The sequence below is a fragment of the Besnoitia besnoiti genome, chromosome VIII (assembly GCF_002563875.1).
Source record: "Besnoitia besnoiti strain Bb-Ger1 chromosome VIII, whole genome shotgun sequence".
NCBI classification, from domain to species: Eukaryota; Apicomplexa; class Conoidasida; order Eucoccidiorida; family Sarcocystidae; genus Besnoitia; species Besnoitia besnoiti.
The window spans coordinates 3,098,528-3,119,890 of record NC_042363.1 but is presented as its reverse complement, the minus strand read 5'-3'; the positions used below and the strand labels follow the sequence as shown (position 1 = coordinate 3,119,890).

General features: G+C 58.2%; 3 protein-coding genes across 3 annotated transcripts; 1 reads left to right on the top strand and 2 right to left on the bottom strand.

Annotated features, from left to right (window-relative positions):
• Positions 1 to 692: 692 nt before the first annotated feature.
• BESB_085510 (uncharacterized protein) lies at positions 693 to 4,407 on the bottom strand (the record flags this gene model as incomplete). Its single annotated transcript, XM_029366901.1, has 4 exons — positions 693 to 934; positions 1,261 to 1,397; positions 1,701 to 1,768; positions 2,275 to 4,407. The coding sequence occupies 4 exons, from the start codon at positions 4,405 to 4,407 to the stop codon at positions 693 to 695; spliced, it is 2,580 nt and encodes an 859-aa protein (XP_029217361.1).
• Positions 4,408 to 6,018: 1,611 nt separating this feature from the next.
• BESB_085500 (uncharacterized protein) lies at positions 6,019 to 11,587 on the top strand (the record flags this gene model as incomplete). The annotated part of the gene is made up of 9 exons (XM_029366900.1): positions 6,019 to 6,840; positions 7,419 to 7,590; positions 8,039 to 8,334; positions 8,895 to 8,963; positions 9,228 to 9,816; positions 9,978 to 10,041; positions 10,531 to 10,788; positions 10,987 to 11,028; positions 11,500 to 11,587. 9 exons carry the CDS (start codon positions 6,019 to 6,021, stop codon positions 11,585 to 11,587), a joined length of 2,400 nt encoding a protein of 799 aa, XP_029217360.1.
• A 3,523-nt stretch (positions 11,588 to 15,110) lies between these two features.
• Positions 15,111 to 17,428, bottom strand: BESB_085490 (ccr4-associated factor family protein; the record flags this gene model as incomplete). Its single annotated transcript, XM_029366899.1, has 3 exons — positions 15,111 to 16,559; positions 16,877 to 16,932; positions 17,371 to 17,428. 3 exons carry the CDS (start codon positions 17,426 to 17,428, stop codon positions 15,111 to 15,113), a joined length of 1,563 nt encoding a protein of 520 aa, XP_029217359.1.
• Positions 17,429 to 21,363: the final 3,935 nt, after the last annotated feature.

The window sequence follows — 21,363 nt, the reverse complement described above, 5'->3', positions numbered from 1 at the left end:
TGCCGTGGAGCGCTGCGAACCTCTGCGACGCCAGACACGCCTCCGCGCACGAAGAGCTAGGCGAGCTGCTTTGTGGAGTCTCACGCGCCATCAGTCAGCGCAGCGCCGCAAGACTGGCTTGCGCAGACAGCGTCCCTCTGCGAGAATGAGAAACCGCGGCTTGTTCAACGTGTCCCCCCCAGCAAACCAAAACGCATGCAGTCCCGCACACAAAACGCCGGTCTGCGCCAAACGACAATCTGAAAATCTGAGGGTCTTTTGCGGCCTCTTGGTTGAGGGAAGCCTCAACTCGCCATTTCCTCCGTGGGAATAGAAATCCACCGACAGTTTCTCAAGGAAATAAACTATGTATATATGTATTTGTGTTTATGTAGGAAATAGACGAACAAATACATATATATGTATATCTGAATGTTGTGCATGGAAGGAGCCCTTGACTGAGCCCGCAGTGCCACACTATAAACGCACACATGCCGATGTAGCTGTGTAGCTATAGACATTCCCATCTCTATATATACGCACAAATATATATATATATATATATATATATATATACAAATATACGTAGTGGTAGATCCCAACTCCCAAGTGCGGACGTCCTCGCGCACAGGCATACATACATATATATATATATATATAAATTTATATATATATATATATGAATATGTATGTAGACTGGGCGGGCGAGGCCTTCAGAGTTTTTCTCCGCGCCAGAGTCTCCAGTTTTTTTTTGAGATGACTTCAGCCATGCGTTTCGCCTCCTGTTCCTCCTGTCTGTCGGGCTCTCGAATCGGCACCTTTTCTTTCTTAAAGTCAAACGTGAAGAGATCCACGCCCTTGGCGTACTGCGAGAATTTGTGGAAATTGAAAATCCAGTCGCGCCGCGAATGGTAAACGCGAAAGCCCTTCAGCCCGGTCCACGGGAGCGGCTTCTCTGAAACATGCACACCGCGCAGAAAACAGATACATACTGAGATACATATATATATGTATCTATCGATATAAACACATTTATATGTACGCATTTTAATATATACATCTATATGCATTCATAAATATACATCTATATACATTTGCATGTATAAATGTGTATATATGTATACCTCCATATGTATATATATACCTCTCTGTAAACAGATATATATGTGTATATGTATATTTAGGCTTGTGAATAGATTTAGGGGTGGGCGCGGTGCGCGCGACCTGGCTGCCGCGCGAGACACTGCGTTCCTTCTTCGTTCGGTTTGCGTCTCTTCTCACGTTGAACAGGGATACGCATCGGCAGCGCGTCCGCGTCGGCTTCGGCGTCGAAGCTCGAGAGGTCCTCGAGGGGGGGCACCACGACCATCAGCCTGCCGCTGTCGAGTCGAGCCTCCGCTCTGCGGATGTCTGCAGGCCTGCAGACCAAAACGTCGAAAAAAAGAAGGCACACGGGAGCGCGCATGCAACCGCAAAGACCTCGCGCGAGCCGGCTAGAGGGAAATTGCAGCGCGCGACGCAAGAAAATCACATCAGAAGGAGGCGACTCAGCAGGTCGCCACGCGAGGCACGCATGCAGGGCGGAGGCCCGCACGCTCAGCACCAGCGGAGAAAAAGAGGCGCAGGGAGAGAAGCGAGCGACAAAACAAAGTCGAGAAAATACGCATGCGAAACATGAGCTCTTCTTTGTTTCATTAGACGTGGGCGCTGTGCAGACTCACCATCTGAGGCGATACGCGCGTTGAATCCTCTCGTAGTCCGCCATTCGCCCGTGTTTCTGTCTGGTCTTCTGAGAAAGGAAAACTCGCAAAGCATCAAGGCATACTAAGACAGGCACACAGGCGCATCTGTATCATCCGTATAAAGCGCATGTATTGAAGGGGTTTACAATACATAGAGTTACGGCAACAAGGCGCGAGATCTGAAAATCCACGCCAGTACTCGTGTTGCGTATTTATGTACAAATATATAAATATATATGTGTATACAGGTATGTAAAGCTGCAGCTGAGGAGGCCGCGAAACAAACGGAAAATCTGTTCAGCGCTGCCGTCCATCCGCTTCATCGTGCCAAAAGTGCGCATACCATATGCTAGTCGCACACATATGCACAGTCGTCGACATTTCCGCATACATTTACATATTCGCACGCACATATATATGTATATGTATATATGTGTGTAGACACGAGTGTCTTTGTTAGGCGAGTAGAGGAAGCCAGTTCAACTGAGCATGTGGGTGCGTGTCGAGCCAGGATATGCATTTTTGTCTCTGTTTCGCGCGTCTGTTGCCGTACGAAAGTCTCCATCTCCCAGCGGAGGACTCTCCGGCTCTTGGGGGCGTTCACGACGAGCATGGGGAGAATAGTCAGCGGCCACCGTTTCCTCTCTTTAGTGAACATGCGGTCTTCCACGTGCTCAATGTTTTCTCGAAACACAAACTCCTCGTCCAGCGACCACGCCTCTCTCGTGTTATTCTCGGGGCTCTGCGTCGCCTTGCCCTCCGCCGCCGTCTGCAGCCTCCCACCGTCCTCGCCGTCTTCCTCGCGCCCGACGAGGCGCAGCTCGATGATGATGTCGCGCGCCGCGACGCCAGGCAGCCACATCTCCATCGCGATGCCGCCTCCGCGCGCAGACTCGTCGAGGAGCGAGACGTAGGGCTCGAAGCCCTCCCCGGGTCTCTCCCTGCGCGAAGCCTCCGCCCTCCGCGCGTCACCGGAGGCTGCACTCGCCAGCGCACTCGCAAACCGCAGCCTTGCCCCCCCTTCCTCGTCCGCCTCGCGCTGGGAATTGCCCCTGTCGCGCGCGTTTCTTCTCTCGATCTGCAGCTCGTCTTCTGACGCCGCAGTTGGAGCGTCGCTCTCTGCGCGACCCTCGAGGAGGCTTTCTGCGACGTCGCAGTTCCGCGCGGCAACTGCGCGCGCCTCCGCCTCGGGGTCGCTCAGCCCGGCCTGGGCGGGCGCGGCCTCCGCGGCGGCGGCGAGCGTGCCGGCGACGGAGACGCCGCGCAAGTCCTCAGTACGGACGCCGACGCCCCCTGAGGGCTTCGCAGGATTCGCCTCCGAGTCGAACGCGAACGTGCTCAGCAGTCCCGCGCGCTGCCGCCCCAAAGTCTGCTCAACCATCCAGTCGCCGAGGAGCGACGGCGCGAGGAAGCGCCGCGCAGAATCGCGCGAGACCGACGCCGGCAGCGGAAAGCCGCCCCACGCGGAGACGTTGGGCGGGAGCGCATGCGAGGGGAACGCCGGCGCCGGCAGCGGTGCGGCGCCCGGCGCAGTTAACCCCGCGGACGCCAGAGAAGGCACAAATGGCGACGACGCCGCAGGTTTCGGCGAGGGAAACAGCGACAGCGCCTTGCTCGGCAGACGTGAGAGCGGCAGACGCAGTCGACGCGGCAGCGGAAGCGGCCGAGGCGGCGGCTCAAGGCGCGACGACCCCCGAGACGCCCCCTCCCGCGCCTTCTCCACCCCCTCCTCGCCCTCGCCTATCTCCCGCTCCCCTTCGCCCGCATCTTCTGTTTCTCTCGCGTTCTCGGCGGGCGCGCTGTCTGCTTCGAGTGGACTCGCGTCGGCTTCGAACGAGTAGGTCTCGGGGTAGGTGTAGACGGCGTAGAACTTGTGGAGCTCGTTCAGGCGCCGGAGCTCTTCGCTCGCATCGTAGACCTCGTCAAAGTCTTGGAAATAGCTCTCGCCGCGCACTGGCTCGGACAGCTGCGCGGCCTCTGCAGCCTCCGAGGCCTCCGCAGCCTCGGCGATCGCGGCAGCTTTGTCTTTCCGCAGCGGCTTCAGGAAGGCGTAGACAAAGGTCCGCCCGAAAGCCGCGATCTGTGGGGGCACCGCGACGCCTGTCCGCCGCGCACTCCACAGCGCCGAGGAGAAGAGCGAGCGGGGCGGAAGCGATGCGCCGCGGGCGGAACTATGCAGCGAGAAAGAAGACGCCGACGCGAAGGCCGGCACAGGGCCTGCGAGCCGAGAGGAAGCTGACTCTCCACGCGAAGGCAGTGCTGCAGGCGCGCCGCATCCAGAGTGAGGAGTATCACTTGGAGGAGGCGAGGAAGCGATCGACGGAGAGAGAGAAGAAGACGAAAGAGCGCAGCGAGAAGGAACCCAGGGGCGAAACGGTGCCGACGGCTGGCTGCGATGGCGGAGAGAAGAAGGAGCAGGGAAGAGGCCGCGCGTGGACAACGACAGCCAAGAAGAAGACGCAGAAACGAAGGACGCAGGAGACGAAGAAACAAAGAGAGGAAACCAGTCCCGCCAGGCCCGCTGCGGGGCCGCGAAGGCAGCGGACGAACCGAGGTGGGAGGGCGAGATCCGGGGCGACGGCGAAATGTGGAACGCAAAGCAGGGCAGAGGGAAGGGAGAGAAGAGAAGGAGAGACAGCAAAAAACCAAGGAGAAGGAACGGGATGACCCGAAGCGGGATCCACATGGCCGGAAGGGGTTGGGGTGTATCGACGCCTCTCCGCGGCGGTTTGACGTGCTAAGCAATCAGAGGAAAAAGCCACACAGGACGAGAGACGCTGGAACGCAGAAAACAAGCAAAGAAAAGAGAGCAGGGACGCCAGAGTCAACGGCGCGAAACAACAAAGTGAAGTTTCTGTCCAGCGTGCTACCGCCGTAGAGTGGCGACGCGAGCTCGCAATCAACAGACGCGAAGAAGGCCTGCAAGACACGAGCGAACAGAAAGGCGAAGCCCAGCCAATTGCTTGCCACCACCTCAGCGGTTTAGGAGAACTGCAAAAACGGAAAGGAAGGCGAACACGAGAAAGCACGAGGGAAAATCCAACAGTGCAGGAAATCCGTAAAGATATGAGATTTGCGCCAAGACCCGTGTGTGTATATACCCCCCCCCCCCTGAGCACACAAATAGCGGCGCTCGGAGAAAGCGCGCCCGCGTGTGTCTGTTTCCTTTACCGCTGCCTCTCCATTTCTGCTCTGGCGAGCATTCTCGGGTTCTACGGCAGTCATCCTCATTTTCTACGGACTTCATCGTCCGTCTGTGCAGCGTTTTTATCCTGAGTAAATTCGAGGTCTTCTACTAGCTTCGTCGCGGATGTACGTACACTACATGCAGTCAACCTTTGCGGCGCGTCGTCGACGCATGTCTGGCACGCTTGCAGCCTTTTTCGCCGTTTTCTTTCTTACCTGCTTTCTCCCGTCCGTGTTTCGCGTCGGGTAAATCAAACGTCTCGAACTGCGAAGATTCACTCCTTCTCGTTGAGGCTCCTGTGTCGTATGGAGGGGTATCTGGGGGCCTTCTTCCCTCGCTTCCCTGCTGCTGGGCTCTCTTTGAGACCTCCGCACGCCGCCCTCTCTTCTCCCTTTCCCGTCGTGTTTCGTTTTCCTTGCTCTGCTTCTTTCTCTCCCAAGTTGACTGTGTGGCTCTCCGAGGACAGTGGCTTCTATGTGTTTGCCTGATCAGCCCTTTCGCCGCTCGTCTCCCGCGGCTCTTGACCGGGGCTGCATGCGCAAAAACTTTCTCGACAGTGAAGCGTTTGTCGCGGTGCAGGCGCCGGTGTGCGGGACAAATCTCTTGCGACGACTTACAAAAGCCACGAATTGATGGAAAACACAGAAAAGGACAGGAAACTAAGAACTGAGACAGGCGGCGCGCTGCGAGCTTCGCTCGCATCGCGAAGGAGGCGTCAGTCGCGCTCCGCAATCGTGGCATGGAGGAGGTCTCTCTGGCTGAACGCCTGCGAGACAGAGAACGGAACGTGCCCCCTCTAGTGTCGTAGACGCGCTGCAGGAAGTGGAAGAGGAAAGCCTCTGTGCGGTGGCATTCGGCGCATCTCAAGATGCACGAGCGCTTGAGGTGTACAAACAGCTGGTGTAACTGCGAAGCAGACTTTCTGAACTCAGACTGCCATTTCTTCGAGTCGTTCGGACGCAGACAAGGCAAACATTCGGTCCGCTTAGTGGTCTCCCTTTCTTCCTTCTAAGTCTGAGGCGCCTCTCCCTTCGCAGAAAATAAATAGCGCCGAACCACACTCGGGAGAGCACTGCGCGTTGTCCTTTCGGCCTTCCTGGGAAGCGCATGATGGCTCTTGTATCTCAAACTCGCTCACGCGGGGCTGCAGGGGCGCACCTGCAGTCCTCCGGGCTCTCTTCCCTTTCTTCGTTTTCCTCTTCGGGCGCACCTCCTCTCCGCCCATCCCCACGTTGCCGCCTGGCTTCCTTTCGGGTTTCTTCTTGCGCCACTCGCCCTCTTCTCTCTCCTTCATCTTCGACTCGTGTCTCCGCTGATCAGGTTTGTCTGCGTCTCTTTTCTTCGCTCGTCACCTCCGTCGCCTCTCCATCCTCTGCGCTGCCGCCGCACGGCGTGCGCGCGGCGGCCTCGCGCCGAGCTCCCCCGCGCGCCCTGCCTTCGTCTTCGCGCACTCTTTCTGCATCGTTGTCTGGGGCGAGCTCGCTGTCCTCGCCTTCTCTCTGCGTCCCTCTGGCGTCTGGCTGGGGCCTGTCTGCGCGAGTTGCCTCTCACGTTTCCGCGCGATGTTTCCTGCGACGTGCCTGTCGCGCGTTCGCCTCGCATTCCTGGGAAGCGCGGCTGGCCGCGCTGCAGGAGTCTGCAGAGGCTGCACACGCGGCGCGACGCGGCAAGGCAGTTGTCGAGTTGACGCAGCGCGGCCGCGTGGGTCGGCGCAGCCAAGCGAGCGCCTTCCCCCTTGCGCTGAATCGCCTAGTTTTCGCTCACACGCAGAAGGCTGGAGGCGACGGCGGGCGCGGGGCGAGCGAGCCGCAGGCTGGGAATGTCGAAAGCGGCGACCGCAAAGACCTCGAGGCGCTGCTCAGCGGGCTCAAGGAGGATCTCCACAGCCAGCCGCGCGCGGAGCAACTGAAGCTCCTTGTCGCCCTCGCAAAGGTAATAGAAAAAAAATCCTGCCTTCTCCGGACTCGCAAGATTTCTGTCTGTCGTCTATACGGTTTTTAAAAATTGCAAAGAGTTACATTTTTGCGAAAATTTATTTCATGGAGCAGGGGCTCGTGCGGGTCGACGAGGGTTTGGCGGCGTTGGGACCTGCGCTCTCATGAGGGGCGCGCTCAGTGGCGTTTCTTTCAGCCTTTTATGCTCATTCAGCCTTTCGTGAGTGCTCTCATCCTGCGCTTGAGGCGACGTGAAGTCCTGTCGATTCCCTCCGAGTGTGTATGAATACGTGCCTCAAGTCACATCTTCATATACAGGCCCTAAACTACATATATATATATATATACTCCCACATGCTTGGATGGAATCAAGAAGAATCTGTATCGCGTATATATATTCACATATATATATGTATGTTTGTTTAGACCTGTGTTTTATGCGTGCATGCAGAGATTTGTGCATTCAGATGTCGCTTTCTTGGGTGTCTCCGTCACGCACGAGTGCATTCCCGCTGTCGAGCGGCGCACCTCTCGAGCGGTGCCCAGTTGCGTCTCCTCGTTTCTTTCTTTTCTCAGACTCGCCCTCAAGTGCTGGCGGCTGCGAAGTCCTCAGAGGATCTCTTGAGAGCTCTGGTCGACGGGCTCCTCCTCCCGGGCGCAGGCGAGGGCGGCCGCGCAAGTCTCGAGGGACAAGAAGTCTCTGCAAAGGACGTGCTCATCGTTCTCGGCTGCGTCAGGCGCTTGCTCCGTAAGGCGACGGCGCCGCAGAAGCCAGAAGCGCGTCTCCATCTGCGCATCTCCCGAGTTTAGTCTACAAGCGCGCGGCCAAAATCGACTGACAGCCCCTCTGTGTCTGCTGCACACGCTGACGGCGACCGCGCCTGGGCAGGTCTTTCTGCTCTCGAAGAGAAACCAAAGGGGGGGGGTGGGGAAGGGGGGCAGGGTAGAGTAAGACGCGCACGCCGCGCGCCTCTTTGTTGTTGCTGAGGAATGGAGGCGATTCGCTTCTTCTTCAGTCGGCGCAGGCACGTGCATCTCTTTAGTTTTCCCTGTTTCCCATCTCTGCTGCGCGTCGTGGGAGGCTTCGCACACCGCGCACGTCTTTCTAGCTCTCGCGCGTCGTTCGTCTCCGGGCTGCGGGTGTGTGGCGGCTCCGCCACGCAGAAGCGCGCGTTTTCTGTTTGTGTGCGCTGCAGACATCCCTCCGTTTGCCTCGCCGCAGGACCGGAGTTACCTACGCTGCTGCCAGCTGCTGCGCCAGGGACGCGTCGCCTTTCTCTCGTCCTCGGATCTCGCGAACCTCCTTCTTCTCCTCGCCAAGCCCGCGCCCGCGCCCGCCGCGGCGCTCGTTGCGCCGGAGAGCGAGGCCCGGACAACCTCGCCGCCCAGTGACTCGGAATCCGAGGAAGACGAAGCCGCGGACGAGGAAGAGGACGCAGAGAACCTGAGAAGACACCTCATCGTCATGGCCATAAACATCTTCTCGGATCGGGTACGCCTCGGAGACGACCTCGCTGCCTCCCCGAGAGCGAATGACGTTAAGTCTGTCGCACGCAGTGCCTTGCGCCGCGATGCATGCAGGCACCGGCATCTACTGATAGGGGAGGAGCGCCCGGGGGGAGCATGGGGCCGCCTCCACACGCACGCGTCGAAATGTCTAGAGAGACGGCAATCTGACAACGGGACTGACGAAAAAAAGACATAGTTGAGATAGACGTAGTCTTGCGACGCAGGCGGAAGGCCAGGTGTACGTACAGGCTGAAGCCCGCGTCGCTGGACACAGCGCAACTCTGGGCGCATCCTGGAGTCAGTCATCAGCTTTTCTTCGTTTTTCTCGTCTTAGTCATCTATTGTTTCTGCACGCAGTCCACATGTTTCCCTTCCATGTGACCGGAAATGAACTTGTGTAGCCCTCTGTTCTGCGAATTGGCGTGTGTGTGTTTCCTCGAACCCCGTAAACAGCTGTGTATACACGTATAGATGGATGTGTTTGTTGCAGGGAGCAGATGTGTTCGTGGTCGGTTGTTTGGTGTCTCTTGTGTGCGCGTGCAGCTTGAGGGAGCTGCGGGTTCGCCCCCGACGCTCGATGACGTCGCCGTCCTCCTCCGCGCTTCGGCCTTGGTGCGTCTTTCTTCCTTTCTCACACGCGTCGCTCTGCGTGTCGCAGTTTTTTCGCCGGGGGAGGTGGGGGGGAAGGGGGTGTCGGCGCGTCTGGGCGCGGCGAATTCAGCGCCTTTTGTCGCTCAGGGACAAGCGGTCGCGCTCGGACGTGTCGGCGTGAGTGTTGAGATCCACGCGTGCGGTCCTTGGTGCGAAGGCGGCGTTGGCAGGCTTGCTGGGAGATCGGCGTTTGCGTCTCTGTGTCACTTCGCTTCCTCCGCGCAGGCCGGTACGCACGCAGACGTGCTGCGGCGGGTGTTTTCCTTCCTCACCTCGGCTGCGGCGTCTTCGTCGCCGGATGCCGCCTCTGTCGCTTCATCGGCACGCGGCGCGGCGCGCAAGCGGCGCGGCGTCAAAGGCGAGAAGGCGCCGCACAGCGTCGCGTTGGGGGAAGTGACGCCTCAGCAGGCCATCGGACTTTTGCACATCATGACGAGCGCGCGGCTCTACTCGCTGGGCGCGATTGACGCGCTTCTATCCCGCTTCGCCGGCGCCCAGAAGACGGGAGAGGGCGACGAGGCGCCCGCGCCGCTCCCGCCGCCGCTTCCGCTGGCTTCTGCGGCGCTCTCAGCCGCAGCGGCGCAGGGGGGCGGCGCGTCGGCCGCTGAGCAGCTGTTGAGGCTGTCGAGCGCGGGTTGTAGCGGAGGCACCAAGAAAGAATGGAATCTGCGGAGTCTGGGCACGCGGAGTGAGGCGCTGCGCTTGCTCAAAGTCGTCGAGCTGACTCTCCGCCTCGACTTGCCGCACACCTTTGCGCAGCTGAGTCCGTCTGCGCTTCGCGTGCTCGCCACCATTCGCGACACGCCCTTCGTAGGTAGGAATTTGGGAGAAATCAGAAAAAATAGGAATTGATAGAGACACGCATAGCCAGGGACGGCGAGGCGCTTGTTCGAGGCAGCAGCGGCCCAAGAGCGCCGCCGCATGACCTCAGATTTGAACCGCGTGCGCGGCGTTCAGCTGTCTCTTTTCCCGCAGATCCCACGCTCGTGACGGACAACGTCCTCTCCTACCAACTTGCGCACTTCCTGCGAAAACATCGGTGAGGAATCGCCTCTCCAGTCGCGCCAGTTTTTCATTTTGCGGGTCTCTGCGCCTCGCCGGCGAGGGCACGCCCGCAGGACTAGTCTACGCGCTCATCAGCCTGTGGCGAAGACGATTCATGCATGCAAATGTCTTTATAGGCGCGTGTGTCTCCAAGAGTATTCGCGTGTTTCATCCCTGTCTGAGGGCGGGTGTTGAGGAGTCTTGATATTCTTCATAAAATAGGAGGAGTCGTCTCCCAGCCAGGTTTGCCCAGAACGGAGGTGCGCGCAGCGCATCTGCATAAAATCGCCTGCGAGGCACTCTTCTGCATGCAAATATGTCTCCACGGAAACTGCAGAAACACAGGTGTGTATGTATATATGTGTGTATGGGTATGCATACTGGTATGTATGTACGTATGCGTCGTCAAGGCCTTCGCAGCGCATCTGGCGCACTCTGGGCCTATCTCGCATGCGGCGGGCGCGATTTCTCCTTTTTTCCCCAGATTTCCTTGTGAACGAAGCATGGAGGGCCCGTACGCGCTGCGCCTCGCGGATCTCGAGCGGCGGCTGGTCGTTGTGCCTCTTGACGCCGCCGACGAGGAGCCTGCATCGGTGTACAGACAGCCGGCGGCCTCTGAGAAGCCCAACGGCGAAGCGGAGGGCGAGGGGCCTGAGGAGGCTCCGCGCGAGGCGTCGTCCGCGGGGGTCGTGCTACGCGCCGAGACGAAGGCGCGCCTCGCGCATCTCAACGAGCTGGGTTGGTGAGTCTTGCGGGGGGGCGCAGAGAGGCCGCGCACAGGCTAAGGATCCGCTGAAAAAAAGAGCATCAAAACGCAGCTCGACGCAGCCAGTGGGGTTGCTTGCCTGGCGCGTCCTTTCCTTCGGGGGTCGTCCGTGCTTGATCGGTTAGCGCGACTGAAACGCCCTCGGCTGCGTGTCTGCTTTCTGGGTTTCCGCAGGCGTGTGCTGGTCGTGCATCACCGCGACTGGAATCTCCTCAAGTAAGGAACCGAAGCGCAGTTCAAAAAACGAAAAACTCGACTTGTCTGCGGGGCTCCCTCGAGCGAACCTTCTCCGCGCCGCCGAAGCGCCGTGCGTCGCGGGCGGCGTCGGATGCGTTTTCGAGTGATTCAGAATATATGATGCCATGGGAGATGTGTGTGTTGTCGTCCTCGGTGGAGTTGCGTGAACGCGTGTGTGTCGCCGCGCATGCATCGCAGGAGTGCCGACAGATGGCGGCGGACACGGAGAGTTTTTCTCTTTTGACCTCCGCTTGCTGCGGCCTGGCCCCCGCAGCGGCGCGTCGCTCCTAGTCGCGCGGAGACGGCGTGTCCCTCTGCTTTTTTCAGTAGGCTGTTTTGTTGCGGCTGTGCGTTTTTTGTGGAAGACGCATGTACGCGTCCTGCGGGTGTTCGCTACTCGCGTCGTCATCTGGAGTCCCGCCACCGCGTTTGGCTGGGTTTTGTGCGCAGCTCGCAAATGGCGAAGGCGAGGTTCGTTCGCAACCTCCTTCAGAAGAACGGCCTCATCGACCTTGCGCCTGCACGCGTGGCTGCGTGAGTCGATCTTTGCGCAGGATGCCTCCCTTTTCCGTCAAATGCCACGGGCGGGCTCTCTGCAAGACGACGAGCTTCCCAAAAGACACTCCGCACGCGGTGGCTGGTATGCGCGCGAGCGGCGTCAACCGCGTGTTTGAATGAAGACGCGGCCTAGCAACTAGCGCGACGCAGATATCGCCAGGCCTTCGGCTCGACTCGTCGCCTTCCGCGTCTGTGACCCTAACATTTTCTCCAGGCGCGCAAGAGATGCAGTCGCGGGCGGCGCGAGCTCTACCGGGTTTCGCGGGAGCCGTCTCAACCTCGGAAAAGCGTCTGGACTCGCTGCGCGGAGGCCTCCTGGGGCATTCGCGTCTCAGGCGTCTCCTTCCCACTGGCGACCGCAGTGAAATTTCGCGATAACGTGGTCGGGCATCGACTCAATATTTTGACGCGCAGTGCAGAATGGAGGCGAGCCTGGATTCGTAGACGAAAGCCAGCCACGAGGGCATGCGTCGCTGGAGTCCTTCCCCTGATCCTATTTCTCAGGTAACCCTACCTACATGTAGGTAGCTCTACAAGTTCATGTGCGGGGCGGGGGGGGGCTCTGCAGAGGCGTTCATGCAGCGTCTTTGAGAGACAGAAGAGAGTTACTTTTTGTGATATGGGTGGAGGAGGATCTTCGCGGAATATGTGCGTCCCTGAAGTCTGTTTTTCCTTTTGTCTCGAGCGTCTCTGTATTTGTCTTCGCTGCCCAACCCGAGCACGCATGACACACTGTCTTCCAATAACACTGCGGGAGTTGCCGCAGGCCGACCGCGCCACCAGGAGAGTCTGCGGAGCAAGACGAGCGCGAAATCTCATCTCGCTTGCTCGAGAGCGCTGACTCGTCTCTAGCTTTTCACGCGTTCGCGTACGAACTAGAAAGCCGCACGTCGACGCGGAGCCGATACTTTTTTTTTCTAGGAGCCTTCGCGTCGCTGCGAAAGATCTCGCGCGAGACTCCGGCTTCGCTTCGCTTCTGTCCGGATACTGAAACCGCTTGTGCTGTAGCACATATCAGTCCCGTAGAAAGCGACTTATACCTTATAAGGTAGTTTAGCTACCCCGTAAAAGGTAGTTTATATGATTGTAGGAACCCCACTACAGTTGCTGAAATACCGAAGATGGTTCCGAACATACTCCGCAGTAGCAGTGAAACTATAGAAGAGTCGGGCACGATATAAGCGGAATCGCAAACCAGTGCACAGTATATCACTGCCCCACTGAAGTGCTTAAGTTGGGGATTTGAGAAGCGTGACAGTTGCGCACGCTCACTCAGGACGCGAGAAGCGCGAATACACCCAGAGACACTCGACCGAGTGCGTGGCTTCTGGGCACTAAACGCCCCGATGCCGCGTTTACTGGACGCCTTCGGGCTCAGAACGTGCATATCCACAGGCTACCAGGCCTCTACAGCAGCGCCTTCGCAGCGGCAGCGCGGAAACGCTTGTGTCCTGCACGCATACACATACATCACAGAGGGACTTACGTAACTTCACATTGCGCTCTTGGAAGAATCGAATCCCCTGGTGTCCACTGGAGGATGTGGAGGCTCGTTGAGGTCTGTGTCTGAGGCATTTTCCTTTTCAGCGCCACCCTGCGAAATGCGGGACATGCAGGCAAGAGACAGCGCACGCATTCTTGCATGCAACGACACCGTTTGTGCCTTAGATAGGTAAACATCCTTATATATATGTATATACATAGCTGCGCATATATATACGTATTGTCATCTGCACGTGGAAGGAGCCCTGTTGGTATCGGAAAGGAGATGGAAGAGGAAATGTGGAGAAAATTTCAGGTAGCTCTTTGCCATTTTCGAGGGAGTCGCGCAGACTGAGCTGCCGACGGCGCTCCAGTGCGTTCGAGTAGCTTATTTTCGAAAAAAAGGGGTCGACGCGAGCGTAGCTGGTGGGGCCAAGCTGCACGACAAGCAGCGTTGTATCTACGAGGCGGGCAATGCCAGCCTTATCTTCTACGCACTCGAACTGCAAACGAGGGCAGCTTGAGCAACAGGCTGCGTCGAACAGCCCCAGCTTCGGACGTGGAAGCGGGCAGAGACGCTGCATATAGACTGCTATATATATACATGTATGCTTGACTATCCTTGCATATATATATACATATATTTGTCCTTGAAATATGTTTTTGACTTCGGGGATGCTGCGCGTCAATGACCATGGAGCCTGTATTTTTTTGTGGCGTTCTGCAGAGCGCCTTTGTCTACAGTCGTCAAAAACATATCTCATTCGCGCAGAGTGCGCGAGTTCGAACCGCTTGCAGCGACAACTCTGTATTCCACTAAGAAGGTGCGCGCAAGCACCCGGGTCTCCAAAAGCACCAGATTACTCAGTACCCCTGTTGTATTAATATATGGCGACCACTTCGTTCTATATACACAATCTAATGCATGTTGCAGACGTGCAGGTGCATGCCTCCAGGCGTCTCACGCGTGCGGCGCCGGTTTAAAATCGCGTGTCGCAGGACAGGCGTCTCTGCGGAACCTCGCGAGGCTCGCGTTCGACGGCGAGAGGCGTGCTCGCTGACTATTTGAAGGGTTTTTCTGGTTGGCATCTATCGAAAAAAAATCGCAAAATGAGACTGGCGCCGAAGGTGCGCCGTCAGGAAAGACATTCTACGCCTCACATAGGAGACAGAAGTGCATAGAGATCTCTCCACTAAGAGCGCGACTTTGCTTTTTCTGCTCTTGAGCTTTGCGAAAGGCATGGCGCGCGAGTGAGAGCCGCCACAGGCCCCGTCCTCCTCGCTGCCGTCGCCAGGCGCTTGTGACTACATCCACACGTCCGCCTGCAAGCGCCTCCCCCCCCCCCCCCCCCTCCCGAGAGGCCGTCTTCCCTGCTTGCTGCTTGAGGCGCGCACGTCGCCTCCGAGCTCGTCTACAGCTTCCAGAAACAAACAGAGCCTCTGAACAGCAGACTCGCCTAAGGTCCGCCAGAATCCTCGCTTTCCCGTTGCGCGCGTCTCGCGGCTTCGCCTCGATCGAGATCCCCGATCCTCTTTAAGCGTGACATGCAAAACTACATACACATGAGGAAGCCTCAGCGCCTGCCTCTGCTCTCTCCGCTGCTGCTGCGCTCTTGTCACGCACGCGCTCCAGCGCGGCGTCGGCGCACGTCAGCCCTGCGCCCAGGGCGCCTTACATGACGCAGGCGCCTAGCTTCGCTGGGCACAGATGTACCTCTCGACACATCAAAACAAAAACAGACGGAGACACGTGAGGTGCTTCACCGCCCCAACATAACACGCCCACCACCCCCCACCCTCCTCTTCCTCCCTCGTCGCTTGCCTACGCCGAAATGCGTGTCCGCATGGCGCGCGCGGCTGCTTGCGACCGCCACACACTTGAGAGTTTCCGGCGCCTCGTCTGGTCTCGGCGGTCCCTCGCGGCTTCTCCGCTTTCTTCTTCTCTCCCCTCCCCACCCACCCCACACTCCTGCTCCGGCTCCATTTCGCCAGAAGTCTCCAGCCGCCGTCCTCCCCTCCCTTCACTGAGCGCGCAGATGCGTCGAGGAGGACACGGCGCCGCCCTGCGCGCCTCCTCCGCCTGCACCCGCGCCTCCGCCGAGGATTTGGCGCGAGTTGCGCGAGTGGAGGTTCGAGGCGATCGGGCCTCCGGTCGCCTGCGCGCCGCCGGGGCTCGCGCCTGGACCGCCGCCCAGCAGGAAGGAGGCATGGCTCCCGGCGAGGCTGCCGTTGCCGTTGCTGGCGCCGGGCGACGCGAGGAGCGAGAGCGCGTGCGGGTTCGATCCCGTCGCGGCGGCGTGCATCGACGCGGAGGGCACGAACTCAGGCGGCGACGAGGCCACCCCCGGTCCCGCAGCCGCGCTGCCGCCGCCGGAGAAGGCGTTGTTCAGCAGATGCGGACTGACGAGGTGGCTGCCGCCGCCAGGCTGCTGCGAGTGAGTCATCGGGACGTGAGACCCGCCCTGCGAGTGGTGGAAGGCGAGGTAGTTCGCGTGCTGCGCGCCCGCGCCGCCCACAACGAGGCCGCCGCCGCCGTAGCTGCCTGCGAGATGCAGCAGCGACGACGCGCCGCCGAGGCCGCCGCCTCGGGAGGCAGCCGCCGCGCCGGCTGCGTTCGCGTCGTCTTCGTCGTCGTGGCGGCCCTTGGCGCTGGGCGCTCCGCCGCGCCCGCCGCCGCGGCTGTGACTCTGGGCGGGCGCGTGTGGCTCGGGGCGCGAGGCGGCGCCGGAGTACGTGGAGGAGGCGGGAAGGTGCGGGTTGCTGCCGCCGCGGAGGCTGTGCTTGGGGAGACTCATGCCCAAGCCGTAGATGACGCCAGAGCATCCACAGTCCTCGATGCGGCTGGCAAAGTACAACTCGACGAGTTTGAAGAAGGTCCGACAGGTGACCAGCGAGTCGCTGCCCGCCTGGTGCTGCGGACCGATGCGCGTCACCTGGAGGTGCTCGGCGACTTTCTGCAGCGACGAGCCACCCGAGAGGTTGAAGTTGTGAATGGAGCGCAGCAGGTACTTGATGTCGTATAGGGCGGGGAAGAAGTCGTGCAGCAACTCGAAGAACTGTGCCTCAGACTGCGGCAGCGGCGCGCACGTGAGGAGCTTCAGGAGGTAGCCAAAGTCGTAGCAGCCATGGAACGAGATCCACTTGACGTCTTCGTTCATGACCAACCCGGAGCTCATGATCAACTCGCCAAAGTCCTGCACGTCGATGCCCTTCTTCTGTTGCTTGTCAAAGTCAATCCCGCTCTGCTTCAAAAAGTCAATCGAATCCTGCGCGTACATGTCCTCATTCAGGTCGAAGCGAAAGTTGAACTGCCATGTCGACGTCCCCTCCGCCAAGTTCCCCGCCGCATCGGCGAAAGTTATCCCCAACTGAATCACCTTCAACAGATCCACATTGTACTTCACCGTCTGGTAATTGTAGTCCGTCACGTTCCCCGTCGGCCGCGCCACAATGCCCGGGAACTCCGTGTCCTAAAAAAAAAAAAAAGACGCATGTCCGCGCATTCCCGCCCCTAGCACCCGAACCTGCAGCACGCGTCAAGCGAAACCCGAAACGAGAGAAAGCGAGAGAGATCAAGAGAGAGAGGACATAGAGAGAGGGAGAGGCCAGGGACCGGGCTCGAGGGCGCAACACGTATATACAGCATGCATGCGCCTGCAAAGTGCAGACTCGACAGCACCGGACTCTCTCGCAGGCCCGCGCAGCACGGCCGCACGCCCGGGTACTCGCCCCCGTCTGCAGCACAGCCCCGCAGCTGTCAGAAAACCCGTCGCGAACAGCCACTTACCATAGCAATGTACTGGTACCGTTCGACCACATCGCGGATACGCGCGAATTCCTCCTCTGCAAACAAAAACGACACATGCGTCAGCCTCCGCGCACATTCTACCAACGCAAATAGGCAAGTCGCGAGAGATGTTTAGCCATACACATAAAAAGACGCAGAGATACACAGGACGGAAACATAGATAGATGCAACAGCAAATACTCCATCAGTCCACAGGTATGCATCCAGCTGGAGCACGGGCACTGACACGCAGCGGCAGTGCGGTAGAGGGCCCCATAAGCGGCACGACAGGCGGCGAAGAGTTCTGACTGCGCGGCGTGCACATAAGCGTGATCATCATCCCCCCTCTATAGCGCTATCGTGCTGCTACGGCGCGTGTGGAACAAAGAGAAGACGCCTCATGCGTTATTCGCGATTTTAAAACACAACTTGGATCGCTTAGACACTCTGGCGACGCAGGACCGACCTGCCAGACGCCAGAGAGAAGTCCTTACCAAGGTTGTGGCCCCACACCTCGATGATCTGCCCTCTTTCGCCACACTCGCCATTCATGTGTGCGACAGAAAAATGAGAGTTGGCTGCAGACAAAGAACAAACACGAAATTGTGTCGTGTCCCGAGGCCTTTGAAGTGCAAAGAAAGACGGCGAGAACCCAATCGGAAGCTCAGGCCGAAGCGGCAAAGTGCTGGGACCGCGTCCTCCGAACGGCACACACGGTTGAGCCGACGAGAGGTGTAGGTACGCTCCAAAACGACCGAGTCTCCACTAGAGCACCAGAGACGCTGCACTATGCAACTAGATGCCGTGTGGAACGATCATATGCATAATTTATTACATCCGTTTTCCATGTAGTGGACAAATGGGCATACGATGCCAGGAAGGCTTTCAGTCGCCGTGGAACTCAGTATTTGGTTTGTGACCCCGTGCGTCTGCTCACTTTGAAGGTCTCATGAGCCGCCGGTAGGTGGAGGTTGCTGGCGAATTCCAGTCGCCTTGTGTGGAATTGATTTCCGTCTGGTCGATCCTCCACGTCCACGCAGTTTCCTTCTCCGGTTCTTCGTCGATGTCGCACAACACACGCGATTTCTCTAGCACAATTCTACATGCTACCTCGCGAAAAGGCGTTCCACTCGCTCGCAAGTCCCACAGTCCTCGCGGCTAAATCCAGTTGCTTTTCCGCCGAGCGCGTGCAACGCCGCTGAAGCATGCGACACGCAGTCCCTCGTGGAAGACAAGAAACCAGAGTTTTTGAAGATCAGGAGACAGGCACAACCACCGGAGAGATGGAGGAATGAGAGAGAACCTGTCAAGGCGTCTGGCAGCAGGCCGGCAGGCCGACGCGGAAACAGCGAAAGAGGAGATGAATGGGACTCCCGCGAACGGCGATGACGAGGATGTGCGCGAGTCGCGCGGACTCGATCGCTCCTTAGGGGGGTCTGAAAGAGGGAAAAGCAAGAGACGAGAGTCGAGCATGAAAACAGAAATAACACTAAGAGCCAGCTCCGCCACACGCGCGCATCTGACAGTCTCGCCGACAACACGGGGCTTCCACTCTGCGATACGCGACGTGTACGTACAGCCCAAATCAGTGAGGCAAACGAACAGCCAAGAAGCAGAACCTGATGGAATTTCCCTCCTCTGTCACTGGATTTCCGCCGACGCAGGAAAAGCCTTTGAGACACAGAAGACAGCGCTCAGATTCACTGTCAAAACGGAGAAGGCAGTATGAGAGTTACACTGGAAAACGAGAGCCAGAATGCCCCCCTCATGCGCGCGCGAAAGCGAGAAAAAAATGCGACGCAACCACGCAAAAAAAAAAACAAAGACGTTAGCTCCACAGCCTGGAGCGACGGGGCACTCGGACGACGCTCTGCGACCCGACTCACGCTGGAAAAAAAGGGAGAAATCAAAGAGAAAAGAAAACGCAACCGCCACAGAGGGAACCAGGACAGGGCATGGAAATGTCACGAATGTCTGTCTTGACGGTTTGTCTGTACCCTCCGGCGAAGACCAGGGAAATGCACCGGAAGCCACCCGGAAAAGACGTCCAGAAGCGTGGGAGAATTCGAGACTTTATCAGGCGGGTCGTGACAAGCAACTGAAGCTGTTCTCAGACTTGCGAACGTCTCGGAGCGTAGTTCCCGTGGGCGACGCTCTCCACAACGTCATGACTCGTGGAAAAAAAGTCTTCTTAAGCCTAGTGAAGCAGGCGATACAGTGTGGAGGCCAGCGAGAGCGGGCTCTTGCTTTCCAGACTCACATGAACAGCACGAGGGAGTGCTGAAAGCTCGAGAAAAGGGTGTGATGAAGAGACAACACGTGAGGAGGTCAGAAGCCGGTTTTTTCCGCGGAAAAAAAGGAGGCTGCGTCTGGAGGAAATCGACGTTTTGCGTGCGCAAGACGATCCACTTCTTTCGCTCCGTTCGTTTAATGCAACAGCCTTCAAATCAAACCCATGCGCGAAGAGAAGCAACAGCAGCTGAGCGCGGAGGATTTCCTCCTCCCTCCTTGTCGCCTGCGCTGCCCAACCTGCAAACTCTCGCGTCGGTTTCCGCGAAAATTCGCCTGGCCGAAAAAGAGAACCCTACGGCGAAAAGCGTTGAAAATTTAGAGCGGGAGAGTCCGTCTTCGATCTTCTGTGTCGCAGCGGAAAAAAACGTGCTGTCCACGCAGCATCAGACAAGCCTGGCGCACGCACGCAGATCCAACCCTTTTCAGATTTGCAGTTTGCGTACGTGCTCATTTACACTCGAGTCTATTCGACGGACCGCGCGATCCGATACAAGACATGGCAGCATGAAGGCAGGTGCCGTCCACGACCCGCGGGTCATTTCTTCCGATGTCTCACACGTTCTTTGCAAAGACAGGGCAGACTGGGCACGAAGGGAAACGGGCGCAAAGGTTGCGACGGCGCCGAACAGTTTGGACACATCAAATTGAGAGTCGCCCTGGGTCGCGCTTTTCGTAGTCTGGCAAAGGAAAGCAGGCAACCCCGCAGAAACCGCAACCGCATACATTTTTCGTACCGATCATCTACCAAACACGCGAGCGCCACCTCGCGCACGCTGCTCTCCCTCTCCCGTATTATACGCTCGCCAACGGGAAAATACTTCATCGGTGGCAGCCGCCTGCGCACACCACCCCGGGAGAGATGATCGATGCCTTTGCAGCCCTGTAGCATTACCGCGCACAAGCCGGCCCCATTAAGACTAGACCGCCCCTCCTTTAGTTATGCTGGCGTGGACGCTGCATCGAAAGAAAAAAGCTTTCGCAGTTTCTGCAGTTCAACTTCCCCCAATCTTCTTCGGAACGGCAAGAGTTCCCTCCAATCGCAAGAGGCGGCGTGGAACTGCACGTCAGCGAACCTCACATCGCTGGCCCCGTTGCTCCAAGCGGAACAGGGCTGCCGACGCGCGAACCTTGTTCAGCCTGCAGGACTCATCGCAAGTGTGAAGTGTGTGTTTTTGATGACCGCCATTCTCCGGAAATAGACGGGGAGAAATGTCACACATTGTTGGGGCGCCTAGCAGTAAGACGCAGCTACCGGCTAACACACAGCACGGTCCGTTGTCCGCAAGCGCGCAGGTACCTGACACGAGGACTAAGTGAGACTTACTCACGACGGGTTTTACAACGGAGCTTATTTGCGAGTATCTGTGTGAGTATTGTCGAGTTAAGGGCAATCTTGGCGGGAGCCTCACGACTTCTGTTTCGGCGGAATGGACGAACAGCGGTGATACGCCACACTCATGAGACAAGCGAGATGGAACGAGAGTAGGATACCAAGTGCTGACTCATCTGGCGCCTTCCCCCATCACGGCGCGGGTCCTTGAAACCCAGGGTCGCACACGAGTTCAGCTGCCTCACAGCGCAAATCCATTCTCCACATGGTAGGGGGGAAGCGTGCGGCGTTTTACCGTTACTGTTTGACTTCGCTGACCTCGCTCTGCACGCAGTGCGTCAATATCGGCTCTTTCTCGCTCTCCGTCTTCTTGGCTGGCTGATTTCGACCCTCATTCTCATGGCGACTCTCGGCGCGTGCCGAGCTCACAGACGCGGGCAATGCCAGCACATGCCCGAACTAGTGGCTGAACAAACCTTTTTATTGATTATGCTGACTTTAGTCCCGATGAACCACAGTTCTGCTTAACCTGAGGCGTCAAGTAGGTACAAGTGTACAAGGATTAATTGTGTCCAGGAGCGCCTCCCCAGGAAAGATCATGGCGGCGCCTCCTGTGCTCAGTCCCAACACAGACTGGAGCATCTCCCCGGCTGACATAGTATCGTTCCCGAACTCCGATGAGTACGTCGTGTCTGAGAGAATTGCCGCGGCCAGCCGAAGCAGCCAGCTGCTCGGAGCAGTGGTATGAAGATGGTGACTGTAAGGGTCTTCCATCTCACAGAGCGCTTGTGCAGACGCCTCCTGCGCACGCTTCCGACTGGGCTGATACCACCGGATCCCGCATTCATTTCAACAGTGCCTGCGA